The 18,401-nt window shown below is 44.1% G+C and overlaps 1 protein-coding gene across 1 annotated transcript; it reads left to right on the top strand.

Moving 5' to 3' along the window:
- Window positions 1-261: 261 nt before the first annotated feature.
- On the top strand, window positions 262-17,890 carry LOC131102150 (UPF0711 protein C18orf21 homolog). The gene is made up of 5 exons (XM_058047650.1): window positions 262-492; window positions 5,235-5,257; window positions 5,437-5,648; window positions 16,691-16,893; window positions 16,972-17,890. Exons 1-5 carry the CDS (start codon window positions 419-421, stop codon window positions 17,132-17,134), a joined length of 675 nt encoding a protein of 224 aa, XP_057903633.1. The 5' UTR covers window positions 262-418; the 3' UTR covers window positions 17,135-17,890.
- Window positions 17,891-18,401: the final 511 nt, after the last annotated feature.

Raw genomic sequence — 18,401 nt, 5'->3', positions numbered from 1 at the left:
ATATTTTTCTTTTTAGACTTGAAAAAATGTAACAGTTTATAAAATGTATTAATTTAAACATTTACCAACATATATAGTACTTTTGAAACAATTTCTATGTGATTCCGTAAGTGCAACGTTATATATTTTAATTATTTAAAGTAATGAAAACAACTCTGACCGTGTATTATGTACGATAACGCTTCAAAGCACTCCGGACTCCGATTCCCATAACGCACTGCACTCTCATGACGTCATCAGCTCGCGACCGCGCATGTGCGTCACTTCATAGGTTGAGCTTGTTTCGCCATTAACAAGCGCCTAAAGTCGTGTGTTTGGGTCAATACGTCGCATATAGTGCTTGGTTACCTAAAAAGAAGACACAACACGGAAAGACTAGTCTGCGTGGAGAGGGAAAACCGACTTATCCAACAAAGAAATGTCGGATAAGTTTCGGCTCAACGCGTCGCTGATGTTTGAAGAAAGCTGCCCAGAGGCGTCACGATTTTTCCTGTAAGAAACTCTTAATCTTCCTATCTGTATCTACATCATCACATTTAACCGTTGTCGACTAGCATTGTGTGTAGCAATAAATTGATTTTACTTTTACATATAAAGGCACTGCATCAACTATGCGTGTTTATGGCGCTCCCGGGTGGTCATTTCTTGTATTGCAGCCTTAGTCTTGTTGCCATGGATCAGGGGGTCTGCAACGTTTAGTATCAAAAGAGCCATTAAACAGCTTATAATCTTAAAATTCAACCTGTTACGACAATAATAATAATAATAATTTGTTGTTATTTTTTATGTGGAGAATAGGGTGCTGTGATAATATTATGATAATTATTATTTGAGTGTTGTGTGAATGGTTGTTTGTCTCTATCTACCCTGTGATTGGCTGGCGACCAGTCCAGGGTGTACACAGCTGGGATAGACTCCAGCATACCTTGCGACCCTCGTGTTTAGCAACCCTCTATTAGCAACTCTACCATTGCTAGCAAAGAGGGCAGAGAGCTTATATGGCTTACAGCCACGTCCATATAAGGAAGTAGCATCTCTGTGTGACATCACAAAGGGGCAGTTATACCACACCCTCTGAAACCGAACATTCAGAGCCATCACAAACTTTTTTCAGAGCTAACTTCTAAATACGCACACCTCATTATGTGAAACTTTGGCATGGTTTAACACCGGAATACAACATTTTTACGACTTTTATTCATTCTAACATATTTTATGTTGTCCTGGTTTTGTGCCTTGTTTCCAGGATTTGTATGAAATGTTAGTGGGGGGGAATGTCCTTCAGACGTCTTATGGAACATAATGAAATCTGAGGTTTTGACCTAAATTATGTGTTAATAAGCTTTCACTTTCAAAATAAGTTTTCCCTTTCAAGGCCCGGAACACGCTTTTTGCCAAAACCACCATGTCAGTGTTTCCATGCCTGCTTGTTTACATTGCATTGCGTTCGTAATAGCAGTAGAATGTTCACTATGCTGCACATAGCAGGAAAGTCATTAGACTCATCGTCGGATAAGCCCGCCACATGACGGCGTGGTCTTCCAGTACTGTGCTGATAGCATCACCCGCACTCGGCCCGCATGCGTATCATCTGTGCCCATCACCGACTGCTAAACGTGCACTTAAAAGGACATGCATGACAAGTATGTTAATAAGCAGCGGATGTGGGGGGGTCGCCAAGGAAAACAGAATTCCCACAGATTGTGGCCTCAGTTGATTTCATAGGTGCCGCATTACCTCCACCAAGGTTGTTATTTGACTATTTTATTTACTGACAAATGTTATACACACACAATGTGGAAGTGTCCCACAGGGCCGCATCTAGAAAAGTGTTTTTCCCGGTCAAACTGTGGTGAACGACCCCGTTAATCCCTCCACCGATGATTAAATTGGCAGGGATCAAAGCGTGAGTGGGTCAGATTCGTGGAAAAACTTGTCACGAATCTTCCTCCATCCCGATCGAGTGTCGTCCGTCGTGTGTCTTCTCACCTTCGTGGCTGCCGAGCATCAACACAAAGCTAGCTAGCAGCGGCGGGCCGCCAGCGGGTCATCGCCAGATTAACTCCGACCTCCAAACAACATCCAGGCCTGGCTGCACGTGCGGTTTAAAAAAAAGCTCCGCGTTGATTCAAGGCCGAAGCTAATTTTAGCGGGACTTAGTGGGGGCTTAGATCGATGAGAGCACAATATGTCAATGCTGGCGCTCGGTAAGCAGGAGGCGCTCTCGCTGTCACAAAGACAGTTGAGATATTTTTGGGGAATTGCCACGTATTGTTTGGCAGGGACTCGTTTGGCTCACGTTCTTTTTTTTATTTCAGACGCTTGTATCCGGGATCTTTGTCATCCTGGACACACGGCTTTGATTTCTAGTCGGCTTTGTCGTTCTTATTAACAACATGGCTGACTGCCCTTCCACCAAACCATTCACTCGACTCTTCTTAAGAGCCTACTGAAAAAAAAAAAAAAAAAAGATAAACAAAGATTCTCTATGTGACAGGAGCGCTCTGCTGTTTTTAAGGACCTGCGACATCAACACTTGTCAAAGATCATTTACGTGGCAAGACTGCTCTGCTGCTTTCAAGAAGCCACTGTTTAGTCAAAGATCCTTTACGACAGGAGCGCTCTTCTACGTTACAAGAATCTTTTGCAAAGATCATCTATAATGCAAGAGTGCACTGACGTTTTTGAAGGCGCTACTGCGAATCACAAATCCTCCGTATGAGCTGCTCTCGTCAAAGATCTTCTATATGACAAGAGGCTTTTGTTGTTTTTAATTAAGTAGCGTTAGTCAAAGATCCTCTATCTGACAGGAGCACTTTGCTGTTTTTAAGCACCTACAGCAAAAATGCTACTTCAGGATTCTCCACATGACAGGTGGACTGTGCTGTTTTTGAGGATCTGCTGCCAGTCAAAGATTCTCTATGTGACAGGAGTGCTCTGCTGTTTTTAGGGAGCTACTGCTAGTCAAAGATATTTTATATAACGAGAGTGTTTTGCTGTTTACTCTTTTTAATCATGCAAATATGCCCTATCTGACGGGAGCGCTCTGCTGTTTTTAAGGATTTACCGCTGGTACAAGATCTTCTACCTTACAAGAACATTTTGCTGTTTTTAAAGTTGTCTGCCTTTTGTTGTTTTTATTTTTAATTAAGTAGTGTTAGTCAAAGATCCTCTCTCTGACAGGAGCACTTTACTGTTTTTAAAGACCTACAGAAAAAAATGCTAGTCAAATATTGTCAATCTGACAGGAGGGTTGTGCTGTTTTTAAGATGCTATACCACTAGTCAAAGATCTTCTATTCGACAGCAGTGCTTTGCTTTTCTTAAGGATCTATTGCTTGTCAGAGATCTTCTAAACGACAGGAGTGCTCTGCTGTTTTTGAGGATTTACTGTTATTCAGTCCTAATCTGACAAGAGCAATCATGCTGTTTTTAAGGACTTGCTGCTTGTCAAAGATTGTCTATCTGATATGAGCGCTGTTTTTGAGGATCTAGGGCTAGTCCAAGATCCTCTAAATGACAGGAGTGCTCTGCTGTTTTTGAGGATTTACTGTTATTCAGGACGAGACAAAGTCCTAATCTCACAAGAGCAATCGTGCTGTTTTTAAGGACTTGCTGCTCGTCAAAGATTGTCTATCTGATATGAGCGCAGTTTTTGAGGATCTACAGCTAGTCCAAGATCCTCTAAATGACAGGAGTGCTCTGCTGTTTTTGAGGATTTACTGTTATTCAGGACGAGACAAAGTCCTAATCTGACAAGAGCAATCATGCTGTTTTTAAGGACTTGCTGCTCGTCAAAGATTGTCTATCTGATATGAGCGCAGTTTTTGAGGATCTATGGCTAGTCCAAGATCCATTAAATGACAGGAGTGCTCTGCTGTTTTTGAGGATTTACTGTTATTCAGTCCTAATCTGACAAGAGCAATCGTGCTGTTTTTAAGGACTTGCTGCTCGTCAAAGATTGTCTATCTGATATGAGCGCTGTTTTTGAGGATCTACGGCTAGTCCAAGATCCATTAAATGACAGGAGTGCTCTGCTGTTTTTGAGGATTTACTGTTATTTAGTCCTAATCTGACAAGAGCAATCATGCTGTTTTTAAGGACTTGCTGCTCGTCAAAGATTGTCTATCTGATATGAGCGCTGTTTTTGAGGATCTACGGCTAGTCCAAGATCCTCTAAATGACAGGAGTGCTCTGCTGTTTTTGAGGATTTACTGTTATTCAGTCCTAATCTGACAAGAGCAATCATGCTGTTTTTAAGGACTTGCTGCTCGTCAAAGATTGACTATCTGATATGAGCGCAGTTTTTGAGGATCTACGGCCAGTCCAAGATCCTCGACGGGAGTGCTGTGCTGTTTTTAAGGATTTACCGCTAGTACAAGATCTTCTACCTTACAAGAACATTTTGCTGTTTTTAAAGTTGTCTGCCTTTTGTTGTTTTTATTTTTAATTAAGTAGTGTTAGTCAAAGATCCTTTCTCTGACAGGAGCACAGCAAAAATGCTAGTCAAATATTCATATCCACCTGACAGGAGGGTTGTGCTGTTTTTAAGATGCCATACCACTAGTCAAAGATCTTCTATTCGACAGCAGTGCTTTGCTGTTCTATTGCTAGTCAGAGATCTTCTAAATGACAGGAGTGCTCTGCTGTTTTTGAGGATTTACTGTTATTCGGGACGAGACAAAGTCCTAATCTGACAAGAGCAATCGTGCTGTTTTTAAGGACTTGCTGCTCGTCAAAGATTGTCTATCTGATATCTGAGGATCTACGGCTAGTCCAAGATCCTCTAAACGACAGGAGTGCTCTGCTGTTTTTGAGGATTTACTGTTATTCGGGACGAGACGAAGTCCTAATCTGACAAGAGCAATCGTGCTGTTTTTAAGGACTTGCTGCTCGTCAAAGATTGTCTATCTGATATCTGAGGATCTACGGCTAGTCCAAGATCCTCTAAACGACAGGAGTGCTCTGCTGTTTTTGAGGATTTACTGTTTTTCGGGACGAGACAAAGTCCTAATCTGACAAGAGCAATCGTGCTGTTCGTCAAAGATTGTCTATCTGATATCTGAGGATCTACGGCTAGTCCAAGATCCTCTAAACGACAGGAGGGCTGTGCTGTTTTTAAGGACCCACTGCATAAATCCTAGTCAAAGATTCTCTACATGACAAGCATCTGCTCCATAAAAAGTTGAATGTTTGTGATTCTAATCTTTTTCTTTCTTGTCCTTTTCTCCGCAGCCAGCAGTATTTCACACGCTTGGGTAAGCCAAACATGTTTGAATCCTGCTCGAAGAGAAAGCCAGTGTTGATATCATGAGTGTTGCCTGAAAGGGTGACATGTTGTTACTGTTTTAGCTTGGCGATGTCAGCCATCTTGGAATGCTATCATTTGTTGCACGGGAAAAGCTACGTCGTTGCGTCACATTTCCTGTCTCCTCAGCGCCAGAAAAGGACGCCGCGTTGGACAAAACCGCCGTGTGCGATCACTGCTACCAGTGGCGGCGGCCCGGCAACCACCGGGTGAGGCTGCGCCCCAAGAGGCGGCCATCTTTGAGGGTGCAGAGGGTCCTACGCAGGAGAGCCAGGGGGAAAACGCTCAGCCTGGCCCAAAGACATCTGCTCAACCGCTTCCAGAAGTCCACCTCGGTCCTGGTAAGTCCAAGTCATTCCGCTGTTGCTAACGGAATCCCACTGCCAGACTCGGGCCTGTCTCCTGGTGTCTCTTCCACACTTTGGACAGTCCAAACATTTCTCCCGTCGCTTGTTTGTCAACACAACTCTGAGTGTTTTTGTCACGTGACTTCCTCGTAAGACGATACCCCCCCAGTCACCTCCTCGTCGGGTATTTTTAGCCTCCTTGGCAGACCGCCCGCCCGCCACAGCATGTTTGGGGGGCCAGCGACACCCCGTCCACCTGTGCCGGACTGCTGCTTGTCTTCCACGTCGAAGACTATGCTAACACGACAGGGCTCTCGTCTCCTCTTAAACGACGAGATGCGGGGGCTCTTAAACGGCTCGACGACGGAATCCGCTGCTGGCGGCGCTTCAGACCTCGCAACAGTTACATCGTAGACGCCATCACCTGGCACTCGTGGCAGCGCTTGACGTCATAACGCAAATTAGAATCACAACCTGATGGCGTTTCTCAATTACAGTATACAGTAAACCTGGGATATATCGGATTCAATTGTTCCCACTGGTTTTGTCCGATATAAGCGAAATCCGTTATATGCGTATACCGGAAAATGTCCGTTTTACGCATATATGGGATTTATATCCGGTATATGCGTAAATGGGATTTTATCCGTTATAAAAAGGCACTTCCTTGACTATGTTTCCAATGTACCTGGACGCGCAGGCAACGCTGCAAACGCTGCAAATGACGTCGTATAGCGGCCTGTCACCATTCGGCCAATCGGAGCGCCACGATGCGGCCATCCGATATATGCCAGGGAAATTTCATGGAAATGCATTGGAACGGGACTGGAGATTTTGTCCGAAATAGGCGAAATCCGTTATAAAAAATCCGATATATGCAATGAATTTTTATTGGAAATGCATTACAGAAAAATCGGTTCTTTTTTATCTGTCCGTTGTGAGCGAATTTCCGATATATCCCAGTCCGATATATCCGAGGTTTACTTTAGCACATTTTATAAACACAGTTTCCAAAGTGCTGCACAGATAATAATCCAAAACTAAAAGATCATTTAAGAAATAAAATAGTAAAAAGATATTAAAATATTAAAAACAAGAAGCAAAGCAATAAAAGTATAAAAAATAAAACCAATTAAAATAAAAAAAACTAAAAGACACAGGACCATACGACTCACTCCCGAGTTAAAATCCAGAGAATAAAAGTGGCTTTTAAGTTGAGACTTAAAGCTTTCGATGTTGGGGGGCCTTTTTTACTTGGGAGGGGAGAGCGTTCCATAGCTTGGGGGGGCCAACCACAAAAAAGGCTCGGTCTCCCCTGGTCTTAAGTCTCGTCTTGGGCACCACAAGTTGGAGCTGGCCCTCGGACCTCAGTGACCGCGCTGGAGAGTAAATTTGGATATATTTGGGGGGGCCAGCCCATTCAACGCCTTAAAAACAAACAATAAAATCTTAAAATCAATCCTAAAGCGAACAGGCCACCAATGCAGGGAGGCCAGAATCGGGGTGACGTGCGCCCCCTTTTTTATACTCTTTTATATTCACGTAAATAAAAGCAAAAAACAGGAGTGTAGTCCACTACTTGGCCAGCAGAGGCGCTGCTGATTCACTCAAAACTGGTGTGCTGTTGTAAGAAGCTAGCTCCGCGCTATAGCGCAACTCCTCCCGCTTTGAAATAGGAGTTCAGAACGTTCAGACCATGCATGACTCCCCCCATTTTGATGTCGTTTATCTTTTCTCTGCAACGGTTGCGGGTGAGATGATCCTGTAATAGCTGTGCTCGTTAGCCGAGTCAGAAACCGTAAATGGAAGCCGCCGCCGCCGCCGCCGCCGCCGCCGCCGCCGCCGCCGCCTCCTCCTCCTCGCCGCCGTCCTTGAGAGCTGGATTTATTCTTCCCAGCAGAGTTGTTTGTCACAGGAGAGACTACTCTTGCGTGTTGTCATGCAAATGGATGTTTATCGAAGGAGGCGCACGGACGTGGTGCGCCGCACAGGCTCAAAGCCAAGCGGAATAATGAAAAATGATCGTTTTCCCGGATGAGCCATTTCTTTCCTTTAAGCGACGTGAGGTCAATTTATGCCACCGCTTCTTCTTGACCTCACTCGCCACCGCCCCGCCCCGCCATTTACTCATTTTCCACCCCCTTCCCTCGCCATCTCATTCCGTAACACTTCACCGCAGCTCACCGTTGAATTCATCTTTACGATGCCGGGGGATGTCAACTCTGATGCTTGATCTCGGCCACGCGGGAACAAGAAAAGCAGCAGCCAAGGCTTTCGGCACCTCGGCGGTGGCGACAGGAAGACGAGTTGGGGGAACGAGTTGGGGAACAGCAGCGGTGGCCTCCTGCCTGCCTGCGTGTGTGTTTTTAGATAAAGAATAAGCGCCGGCACTCGCGTGCCAGCTATTCCCGGCATGTTATCGCTGCCACAAGTTGGTGCCAGCTGGGTCAGTCCCAGATCCCCTCAGGGATTCGCTCGAAGCCGCAGAACGTGCCGCTACGCCTCAGCAACCCTGCTAATAAAAGTCGCTTGGCCCTGCGGCGTTTGGCCGGAGATTAAGATTAACCGGGTGGGCAAGCCCATTTACAGCGCGTCCCCACGCTGTAACTGAACCTGTCAATACGAGGCACAGTCGTGGAATTATTCCATGAGACGGCAGGACCGCACGGGAGCACCCATCCGGATCTTAATTGTATGCGTTCGTCAGCGTTTCCTTTAATAGGACCGCTGCAGTTTTTGTTTATTAGTGAGGAGGATGCTGATTGGGACAAGGCGGAACCATCGTTACCATAGAAACCATACGCCTTGTGCTGTTTTGCTATACATTTTGACCATATTACTTAGATGAATGGTCATCAAATGTGGAGCTGGGTACCGTACATGACCTTCATCGTGTCAAAATATTTGGTTTAAAAAATGGACCTGACTTTTTTGGTCTTTTTACAATCAAGCTACAGTAAACCTCGGATATATCGGACTCGGATATATCGGAAATTGGCTCACAACGGACAGATAAAAAAGAACCGATTTTTCTGTAATGCATTTCCAATAAAAATTCATTGCATATATCGGATTTTTTATAACGGATTTCGCCTATTTCGGACAAAATCTCCAGTCCCGTTCCAATGCATTTCCATGAAATTTCCCTGGCATATATCGGATGGCCGCATCGTGGCGCTCCGATTGGCCGAATGGTGACAGGCCGCTATACGACGTCATTTGCAGCGTTTGCAGCGTTGCCTGCGCGTCCAGGTACATTGGAAACATAGTCAAGGAAGTGCCTTTTTATAACGGATAAAATCCCATTTACGCATATACCGGATATAAATCCCATATATGCGTAAAACGGACATTTTCCGGTATACGCATATAACGGATTTCGCTTATATCGGACAAAACCAGTGGGAACAATTGAATCCGATATATCCGAGGTTTACTGTATTTCAAAAATAACACATTTTAGAACGGTTATTATAAAACTGTCTGATATTTTTGCCCGAGGTTTATCATACGGTACAGGCTCACACCGTGACACACGCTGTGTTCGAAACCGCATACTAACTACTACATACTTCCGTGCCCATACTATCCACACTCCATATTGTGTACCCAATCCATCAGACAGTATGCAAAGCGTACTACAGTAAACCTGGGATATATCGGATTCAATTGTTCCCACTGGTTTTGTCCGATATAAGCGAAATCAGTTATATGCGTATACCGGAAAATGTCCGCCACATTCATTACACGGACGCGCAATGCCATGGGGGAACTTTCTTTGATCCATGTTCACAGCCAAAGCTGAAGATTATAACATCTGCCAAATGCCTTCTTGTTGCTATTAGGGAGGTTTAGAAACCAAACGATAAACGTAAACGCAAATGATAATGACGTCACAGGCTATTGACAAGTCGGCAAGTTCCCATACATTTCAATTTTGAGAAATTTTTTTTTTTCGTTGTACATGCTCATGTACATGTCTGTAATTCATACAAAGATGTTATAATCTTCAGCTTTGGCTGTGAACATGGATCAAAGATGGATCAAAGGCCACGATGCGGCCATCCGATATATGCGAGGGAAATTGGAACGGGACTGGAGATTTTGTCCGAAATAGGCGAAATCCGTTATAAAAAATCCGATATATGCAATGAATTTTTATTGGAAATGCATTACAGAAAAATCGGTTCTTTTTTATCTGTCCGTTGTGAGCGAATTTCCGATATATCCGAGTCCGATATATCCGAGGTTTACTGTACATGATGACCCACAATGCATTGCGCTCCTACCCGAGCCGAAATCGACAGTCTGAAGCTGATTTCACTTTAGCTCTAAACTCTTTAAATACATCACTTTATTGAGATTTTTTTTAATCAGGCAAGAAATGGCCGTTCAGATCCCGAGTGTGCCATTTATTTGTCCAAATACCAACCGTTTACAATTTCGTTCCGACCAATTCTGCTAATTTGAAGCTAGCCGAATTAAGCAACACACTTCTGGTTATTTTCACAAAATAAAACACCCCCATACTTTTCTCATACAAAAAAAACATAGTAATAAATCACTGCTTTTACTTTGAAAACAAGAAGCCAACCAACTTGTACTATATCCTGCTTGACACCGCCGTTTGGACTGATATCGTCCCGGTGACGTCACGTCGCGTTGCATCCTGGGTAATTTGGGTATGAGTAGTAAGCTGACGATACATACTCAACATTTATGGCGAAGGCAGTATGTTTTTCGCATACTCCAAAATGGCATACTCAGCCTCAGACTTTGCTAAACCCTCATTGGCTAATCGCTAATCCGTCTCTCCAGCGCTGGCATTGCAATCGCTTGAGTCAACTCTTGTTTGAATTCCATTGTAAACTGTCCTCGAGACTCCTTGACTCATTTCACGGCTGTTAGCATAAAACAATCTGGATCTCTTCAGACATGGATTGGACATCGCTAAACCTTGCGTTGCAAATGTTATCTACTCCTGTTTCCGTTCAATTGTAAACTGTCCTTGAGACAACTGTTAGGATAGCACAGGGGTGGGCAAACTACGGCCCGGGGGCCACATCCGGCCCGCCAAGTGTTTGAATACGGCCCGCCCAATCTTTCCAAAGTATTTAATTTAAACTCAACATACAACCTGGCATCATGGCCTGAGCCAACCTTTTGATGGTTGTATCAATTTCGTTGTTTGACATGGTCTGTTGTTTACAAAGTGCTCCTGAAAAAAGGGACACAAGCACATAATAATAATAAAAATTAAAATAATAATTATTATATTATTATTATAACTATTATGATTATTATATTTATTATATTAATGCTAAGTATTATATTAATTATATATAATAATATTGTTATATTTGCATATTTTATGTAATAATAATATAATAATTATTAATTATTATTTAATTTTATTTTAATTATTATAATTAAAATAAATAAATAATTTTATTATTAAATTAATTTAAAAAATTTAATAATAAATTATATATTTTTTTAATTTAAAAATTATAATAAATAATTTAATTATTATAATATTTTATTATTTTTAAAATATTTAAATATAAATATAAAATAATAAATAATAATAGCATATTGCATGACAATTTTACAGATACAATAATACCAGGTGGACTGTTACGTGTAAAATATTAATAAATTTTGTTATATCAATGCGGCCCGCGTGTCAAAAAGTTTGCCCACCCCTGGGATAGCATCATCTGGGAGGACTTTTGCCCCTTAAAATGCATACATGCAGTTTTTTTGGTGGAATTTTATTTCTACAATGTTCTGCGCACTTCGGACACCCTTGACTTGCATATTTACGATTTGCAGATTTTTGTCCAAATATTTTTTTATCTCTTTGATAAAAATATATAAATATGTAATAATACAACAAAACGACCTTGGTGGATTCAAGTTTGAACACCGCCTGGCTGGCGGTGCAAGACCACATTTTGGTCAGACTCGTATCGATCCGAGCCGACTCTTCATAGGCTCGTATCGATGTTGGCTCTAGAATAACTCCCGCCACACTTTTGAAAACGACACCGAGAAGAAACGGCTCTGACATGCGCCTAATTCTGTCAGCCACGCTACTCGTGTTGCCCCCAACCACCACCGTCCCCTCATGGGTGGTATCGTGCTGCCAAGGTCGGCGAACCAACCCGGCCGCTGACGTCCTGCTGTTTTGAAGGTTGAAGGACAGGACGGGAGCGGATGCTATAAATAGGCGCACCAATTGATGCCTGTTTGTGTACGTGTGTCAATCTTGGCCCTTTGCAGATTCTTGACAATTGTCGGAACCAGCGTTGGCGCGTGTGTGACCTCGAGGCTGGCATGTGACACGGTGGCAGGAAGTGTTTAAAAGAACGAAACAAAAAAATAACAAGCTTACTTCCTCTTTGTACTGTACCGTGATCATTTTTTTATGTTGCTCTAAAACGAAAAAATAGTTGGCAACAGAGATCTGCAAGACTCAAGGTTCACTCACTCTCTCACGGGTTGACAAAAATTCAAGATTCACTGACTCACAGGTACGCAACGTAGATTCCAGTATCACTGACTCACTGGTTCTTGACGAAGACTCAAGTTTCACCGACTCATGGGTACTCGATGAAGAATTGAGTTTCACTCAATCGCGGGTGCTCCGCTGTGACTCAGTCAACCCAGATTTGAGTTTAACTCACTCACGGGTTGACAAAGACTCTAGTTTCACTTCCCCAAGATTTGAGTATCACTAATTCCCCGATGCTTGACAAAGACTCAAGTTTCACAGACTCATGGGTACTCGAAGACTTGAGTTTCACCCACTTGCCGGTGCTCCGCTATAACTCACTAGTACTCAACCAAGATTTGAGTTTAACTCGCTCACGGGTTGACAAAGACTCAAGTTTCACTTCCCCACAGATTGATTACTCACCAAGATTTTGAGTATCACTGACTCACTGGTTCTTGACGAAGACTCAAGTTTCACCGACTCATGGGTACTCGATGAAGAATCGAGTTTCACTCACTCACGGGTTGCCCGCTGTGACTCGCATCGTCAACACAGATTTGAGGTTAACTCGCTCACGGGTTGACAAAGACTCGAGTTTCACTTCCCCACAGATTGATGAAGACTCGAGTTTCACGGACGCACCCAGTGCTTAACGAAGACTCAAATTTCCCTCAGTCCTGGGTGACACGGGTTGACAAAAATTCAAGTTTCACTGACTCACAGGTACGCAACGTAGATTTGAGTCACTGACTCCCTGCTGCTTGACGAAGACTCAAGTTTCACCGACTCATGGGTACTCGATGAAGAATTGAGTTTCACTCACTCGCGGGTTGACAAAGACTCAAAATTCACTTCCCCACAGATTGATTACTCACCAAGATTTGAGTATCACTGACTCCCTGATGCTTGACGAAGACTCAAGTTTCACCGACTCATTGGTACTTGATGAAGAATTGAGTTTCACTCACTCACGGGTGCTCCGCTATGACTCAATCAACCCAGATTTGAGTTTAACTCGCTCACGGGTTGACAAAGACTCAAGCTTCACTTACTCACAGATTGATGAGGACTCGAGTTTCACTGAACGAAGACTCCAATTTCACTCAGTCATGGGTGACACGAGTTGACAAAAATTCAAGCCTCACTGACTCACAGGTACGCAACGTAGATTTGAGTCACTGACTCCCTGATGCTTGACGAAGACTCAGGTTTCACCGACTCATGGGTACTCGATGAAGAATTGAGTTTCACTCAATCGCGGGTGCTCCGCTATGACTCAGTCAACCCAGATTTGAGTTTAACTCACTCACGGGTTGACAAAGACTCAAGTTTCACTTCCCCACAGATTGATTACTCACCAAGATTTGAGTATCACTGACTCACTGGTTCTCGACGAAGACTCAAGTTTCACCGACTCATGGGTACTCGATGAAGATTTGAGTTTAACTCGCTCACGGGTTGACAAAGACTCAAGTTTCACTTCCCCACAGATTGATTAGTCACCAAGATTTGAGTATCACTGACTCACTGGTTCTTGACGAAGACTCAAGTTTCACCGACTCATGGGTACTCGATGAAGAATTGAGTTTCACTCACTCGCGGGTGCTCCGCTGTGACTCGCATCGTCAACACAGATTTGAGTTTAACTCGCTCACGGGTTGACAAAGACTCAAGCTTCACTTACTCACAGATTGATGAAGACTCGAGTTTCACGGACGCACCCAGTTCTTAACGAAGACTCAAATTTCCCTCAGTCCTGGGTGACAAAAATTCAAGCTTCACTGACTCACGGGTACGCAACGTAGATTTGAGTCACTGACTCCCTGCTGCTTGACGAAGACTCAAGTTTCACCGACTCATGGGTACTCGATGAAGAATTGCGTTTCACTCACTCGCGGGTTGACAAAGACTCAAAATTCACTTCCCCACAGATTGATTACTCACCAAGATTTGAGTATCACTGACTCCCTGATGCTTGACGAAGACTCAAGTTTCACCGACTCATTGGTACTCGATGAAGAATTGAGTTTCACTCACTCGCGGGTGCTCCGCTCTGACTCAGTCAACCCAGATTTGAGTTTAACTCACTCACGGGTTGATAAAGACCCAAGTTTCACTTCCCCACAGATTGATTACTCACCAAGATTTGAGTATCACTGACTCCCTGATGCTTGACGGAGACTCAAGTTTCACCGACTCATGGGTGCTCGAAGACTTGAGTTTCACCCACTTGCCGGTGCTCCGCTATGACTCAGTAGTACTCAACCAAGATTTGACTTTCACTGACTCACGGGTTGACAAAGACTCAAGCTTCACTGACTCACGGGTTGACAAAGACTCACTGACATGTGGTTACTCAACCAAGATGGAAGTTTCATTGACTCACGGGTTGACAAAGACTCACTGACATGTGGTTACTCAACCAAGATGGAAGTTTCATTGACTCACGGGTTGACAAAGACTCAGGTTTCACTAACTCATGTGTACTCATTGAAGACGTAATCGATTCTCAACAGTACTCAACAAAGACTTGAGTTTCACAGGCTCACAGGTCCTCTACTAAGTCCTACCAGTACCATTCGTGGATACCGAAGGCCCCCGTTTCACCGACTCACAGTTTGACAAAGATTTGAGTTTCACTGACTGACGGTTACTTGATGCCGGACTACGACTCCCAGGCATTTACTGACTCGGGTCGACAACGACTCAAGTTTCACTCACCGGTGCAACTTATAGCACACGTGCGAGTGTTGTGCATGCATTTTGTTTACCTTTGAGTACCCGATTCAATTCGGGCAGTGACTCATAAGAACTGGAGTCGGTCAAGGGAATTGAGTTTGCCCGTGAGGAAGGAGGTTTTTCCTTCATGACGACATATTAAAAAAAACGTTAAAAATGAGCTTTCTATGTAAAATGGAGCAGGCTTGTGATGGAGATGATATATTTTCATGATGTGACATCATCATTAAAAAGTCACTCCGCCATCACAGACATGAAAAATTCCCGTTGCAGACGTCAGTTGTGCTCACCAACAAGTGCAAGCTGATGTTTTTATTGATCCATGTGGTTTTCCAGTCAGGAAGTCGGGAGTAGGTTCTGGATGATTCCGGTTTGGGCTGACAGCAACCACACTGTAGCAGCGTTCCCCCCCGTCAGTGCCGGGAATGTCGCTAATAAATCGACCCCTGTGACAGCGCCCTGGTCGGTTTATCCTCCAGGCCACACCCCCACCACTCCCTCGTGCACAAGAGTGGGCCGGCGGCCGGGTCGTTATAAAGTGGGCCGCGTCGTGCGATGTAGTAAACACTTGTCACGGTAGGAGAAACCCAAACGCCGCAGACGCGCACCTGTCACCACCCTTGAAATGGCTACTTTCGTGTCGGTGAGTTGTTTTGGTTTCGTTCCACCTCGTCGTCTCTGTGGATGTCGTGTTTGCTGACCTCCGCCGGGGTGGTCTTCTCTGACCCCATTTGGCTCTTGAGCGTGTGGATTTAAAGTTTGCCGTTTTTGTTTCTGTGCTTTCCGAGAATAAAAGGCAACTTGTTAGCTGAGCGAGCAGACGGAAAGACGTGCTGCGGCTCATCCTGCTCCCCGGGGGTCAGTCAGCTCGTTACTGAGATTATGAGATTGCCTCCAAATGATCTCTGCTTTATGTGCCGATGGGAGTTAATTAAATAGCAGCATTTGCCAAATGCTGCAAATTAGCTTGTAATCCCTTTTTTTGGGGGGGGGGGCATGCGACAACTTTTCTTTCTACTCGCTGCAGTTTTTTTTTTTTTTGCTCGGCGAAGCTTTTATTTGCTGGGGGGTCATCTGATGTTATAGGAGGACACTTTGAACCGGTTTACGGTTGAATTCTCAGCACATTTATGGAATAGCATTGCAGTTGAGGTTCATAGGGTTCACCCGGAAAAGCTGGCAGACACCCCCCCCCCTCCCTTCCACATACACCCCCCACCCCCCTTTCCAGCCCCCTTACATTACAGCATCCATACCATGAATAGGTGTCACTGCCCGGCAACAAGGCTGAATTGAAATGTATCCCCCGTCAAGCTAGCTTCCTGTCTGTGAAAACTTTATCAACTCAAACAAGCCATGAGAGACGGGGAGCGGGCGGGCGGGGGTGGGAGGGTGGGGGGGTGGGGGGGGATTTTTTAATGTTTTGAAGAAACAGTTGCTCAGCTGTTAAAAAATGACTTTGTGCAGCATTCCTCAGCTTCCCACATGGCAGCTCAGATGTTTCAGATATTTGTGGTTCTGCATCACAGGAACCTCAGTAGAAGCCCCCCCCCCTTTTTTTTTGGGGTCTCTTGTAAATATCACAACAAAGTAGAAATGTAATATGAATCATCTGGAAGTGTTTGATTACCGTATATTTAGGCTTGAAACCTGGATTGTGCTTCTTTGTATTTAGCCGCTAGCTTCCTTCATCGCGATTGAACAATGGCAATTAAAGGGAGAAGGGGGGGGGCTTCAGTAAAAAAATGGTTGGTAAACATGACAAAGTGTCCCCAATCTGTGGTCTACCTCGATCTAGATGGCCACCTGCCACGCTTGCAATAAGACGTCCATACACAGAGGAATGAACCGAGAGTTCTTGTCCACTTGGGCCAAGACCCACGGCACGCCGGGGAGCGCCGGCAAACACAAGACCCCCCCCTCGGCCAACAGAGCGGCCGCCACCGCCGCCACCACGCCCAAGACCCCCGGCAAAGACAAGACCCCCAGCCGCACGCCCAGGTCAGTTAAATTCCATCCTACACACACCCAAGCAGGCGAGGTCCTCTTCTTCTCTGACCTCTTCTTTCTTTCGGCTAGGTCGTCCATGTCCTCCAGCACGCCTGGATCAGCCTCCTCCTCCTCCAAGACCCCTTCCAAAGCCAAGAACTGGGTGGTCCAGCGTCTCGGTAAGATCCTCATGCGGGAGGACAAGCCCAGCGGCAAGAAGGGGAGTTTGAAGGATTTTCTCTCCTCGCTTTGAGTCGCATCCTTTGCATACGCGAGTAAGAGTTTACACGCGGGAACCTACTTTTGGGTTGTTGAGCCAGCACGGGACGGGCTTCATTGTGCCCACCATCAACACAGCAACCTCAGGTTTGTCTTCTGGCGGCCTCCTCTCCCACTCAGCTTGTACGCCCTTACAGGGAATGTGCATGTGGAATAGTGGAGGTATTGTTGAGGATTTATCCCAACATGCTAATTATGTATTTTTATTTCTTTCTTGACTTTTTGGCAGAGTTTTTTTTAAAGTTAGCATTGCTTGATATTTTTGTTTCATCATGCAGGTACTATCTACTTATGTTTGTGAAGACATAACATGTAATTGTGTTGTGTATATTTTTATATATTTGACATACAATGTGGAAATAAGTGTCACTTTAATGTTCATTTTTTATTGTCATTGTAAATGATACATTTCCCAAATGACTATGTTATTGAAAGATATAGTGTATATGAAAAGTAATGGAATGCTAAGGGCATTCCTTGTTATAACAAGCATTTTTTCCTTAAAGTTAGCTTCTTTTTGTGGGTTTGGCCAGTATTATTGCATGAACATGTCAATGATGTCCAATGGAGATGTTTGTCATTTGTCTACCTTTCTTTTAAAAATGTATTTTTGGTAAACAATCCAAATATATGTGCTGCTTTTTCTTTTTCTTGTCTTTTCTTCCTTGATTGCACAGTGATGTATCAATACCTCCAGATTTCTACTTTATGACTCTGAAATAAAACCTCTTGTGATAGTGAAACTGTCGGTTGCTGTCACTCACTGTCTTAAAATGAATTCATAAGTATACGTGTCGCCGCCACGCAGTGATTCAGTGCACACGCCGCCATCTTGTGTAGCACAACTTGGCAGCTCAGCGTGCGCAGTGTATAGGCATATATAGGTAGTTTACAGCCGCACATTAGAGCCTTGTCGCGTCCAGAGTGTCAGAAACCATAAGTAAAAACGTGGAAAGTCGCAAACGAACAAAGTAGTGCTACACAAGATGGCGGACTCGCAGCGACAAAAACGTACGGCTCGTGAGTTTTCTACGTAATGTAGTTCTGTGGGTGAAACCAGACTAGACCTTCCTCAACACTTCCTGGTTGTGTCACGTGGTCTCATGTTTACCCTGATGCTAAACCAGATATATTAAACAATTGTAATATTCATAGCTCATTTATTTAGTTATAGTTTAAAACTGTTATATGTAGATGTTGTGTTGTTTACAACGTTTATTGTGGACGTCTTTTGTGTTGAC

Source organism: Doryrhamphus excisus, chromosome 14 (assembly GCF_030265055.1).
Source record: "Doryrhamphus excisus isolate RoL2022-K1 chromosome 14, RoL_Dexc_1.0, whole genome shotgun sequence".
Taxonomy (NCBI): Eukaryota; Metazoa; Chordata; class Actinopteri; order Syngnathiformes; family Syngnathidae; genus Doryrhamphus; species Doryrhamphus excisus.
Note: the sequence above shows the minus strand (reverse complement) of the source record. Positions and strands in the feature narration are given on the sequence as shown.

Excerpts from the sequence above, each read along its gene's own strand:
- LOC131102150 (XM_058047650.1), top strand. The coding sequence starts at position 419 with ATGTCGGATAAGTTTCGGCTCAACGCGTCGCTGATGTTTGAAGAAAGC. Across the intron at positions 493-5,234 it reads GAGGCGTCACGATTTTTCCT|CCAGCAGTATTTCACACGCT; the intron begins GTAAGAAACTCT and ends TTTTCTCCGCAG. Across the intron at positions 16,894-16,971 it reads ACCCCCAGCCGCACGCCCAG|GTCGTCCATGTCCTCCAGCA; the intron begins GTCAGTTAAATT and ends TCTTTCGGCTAG.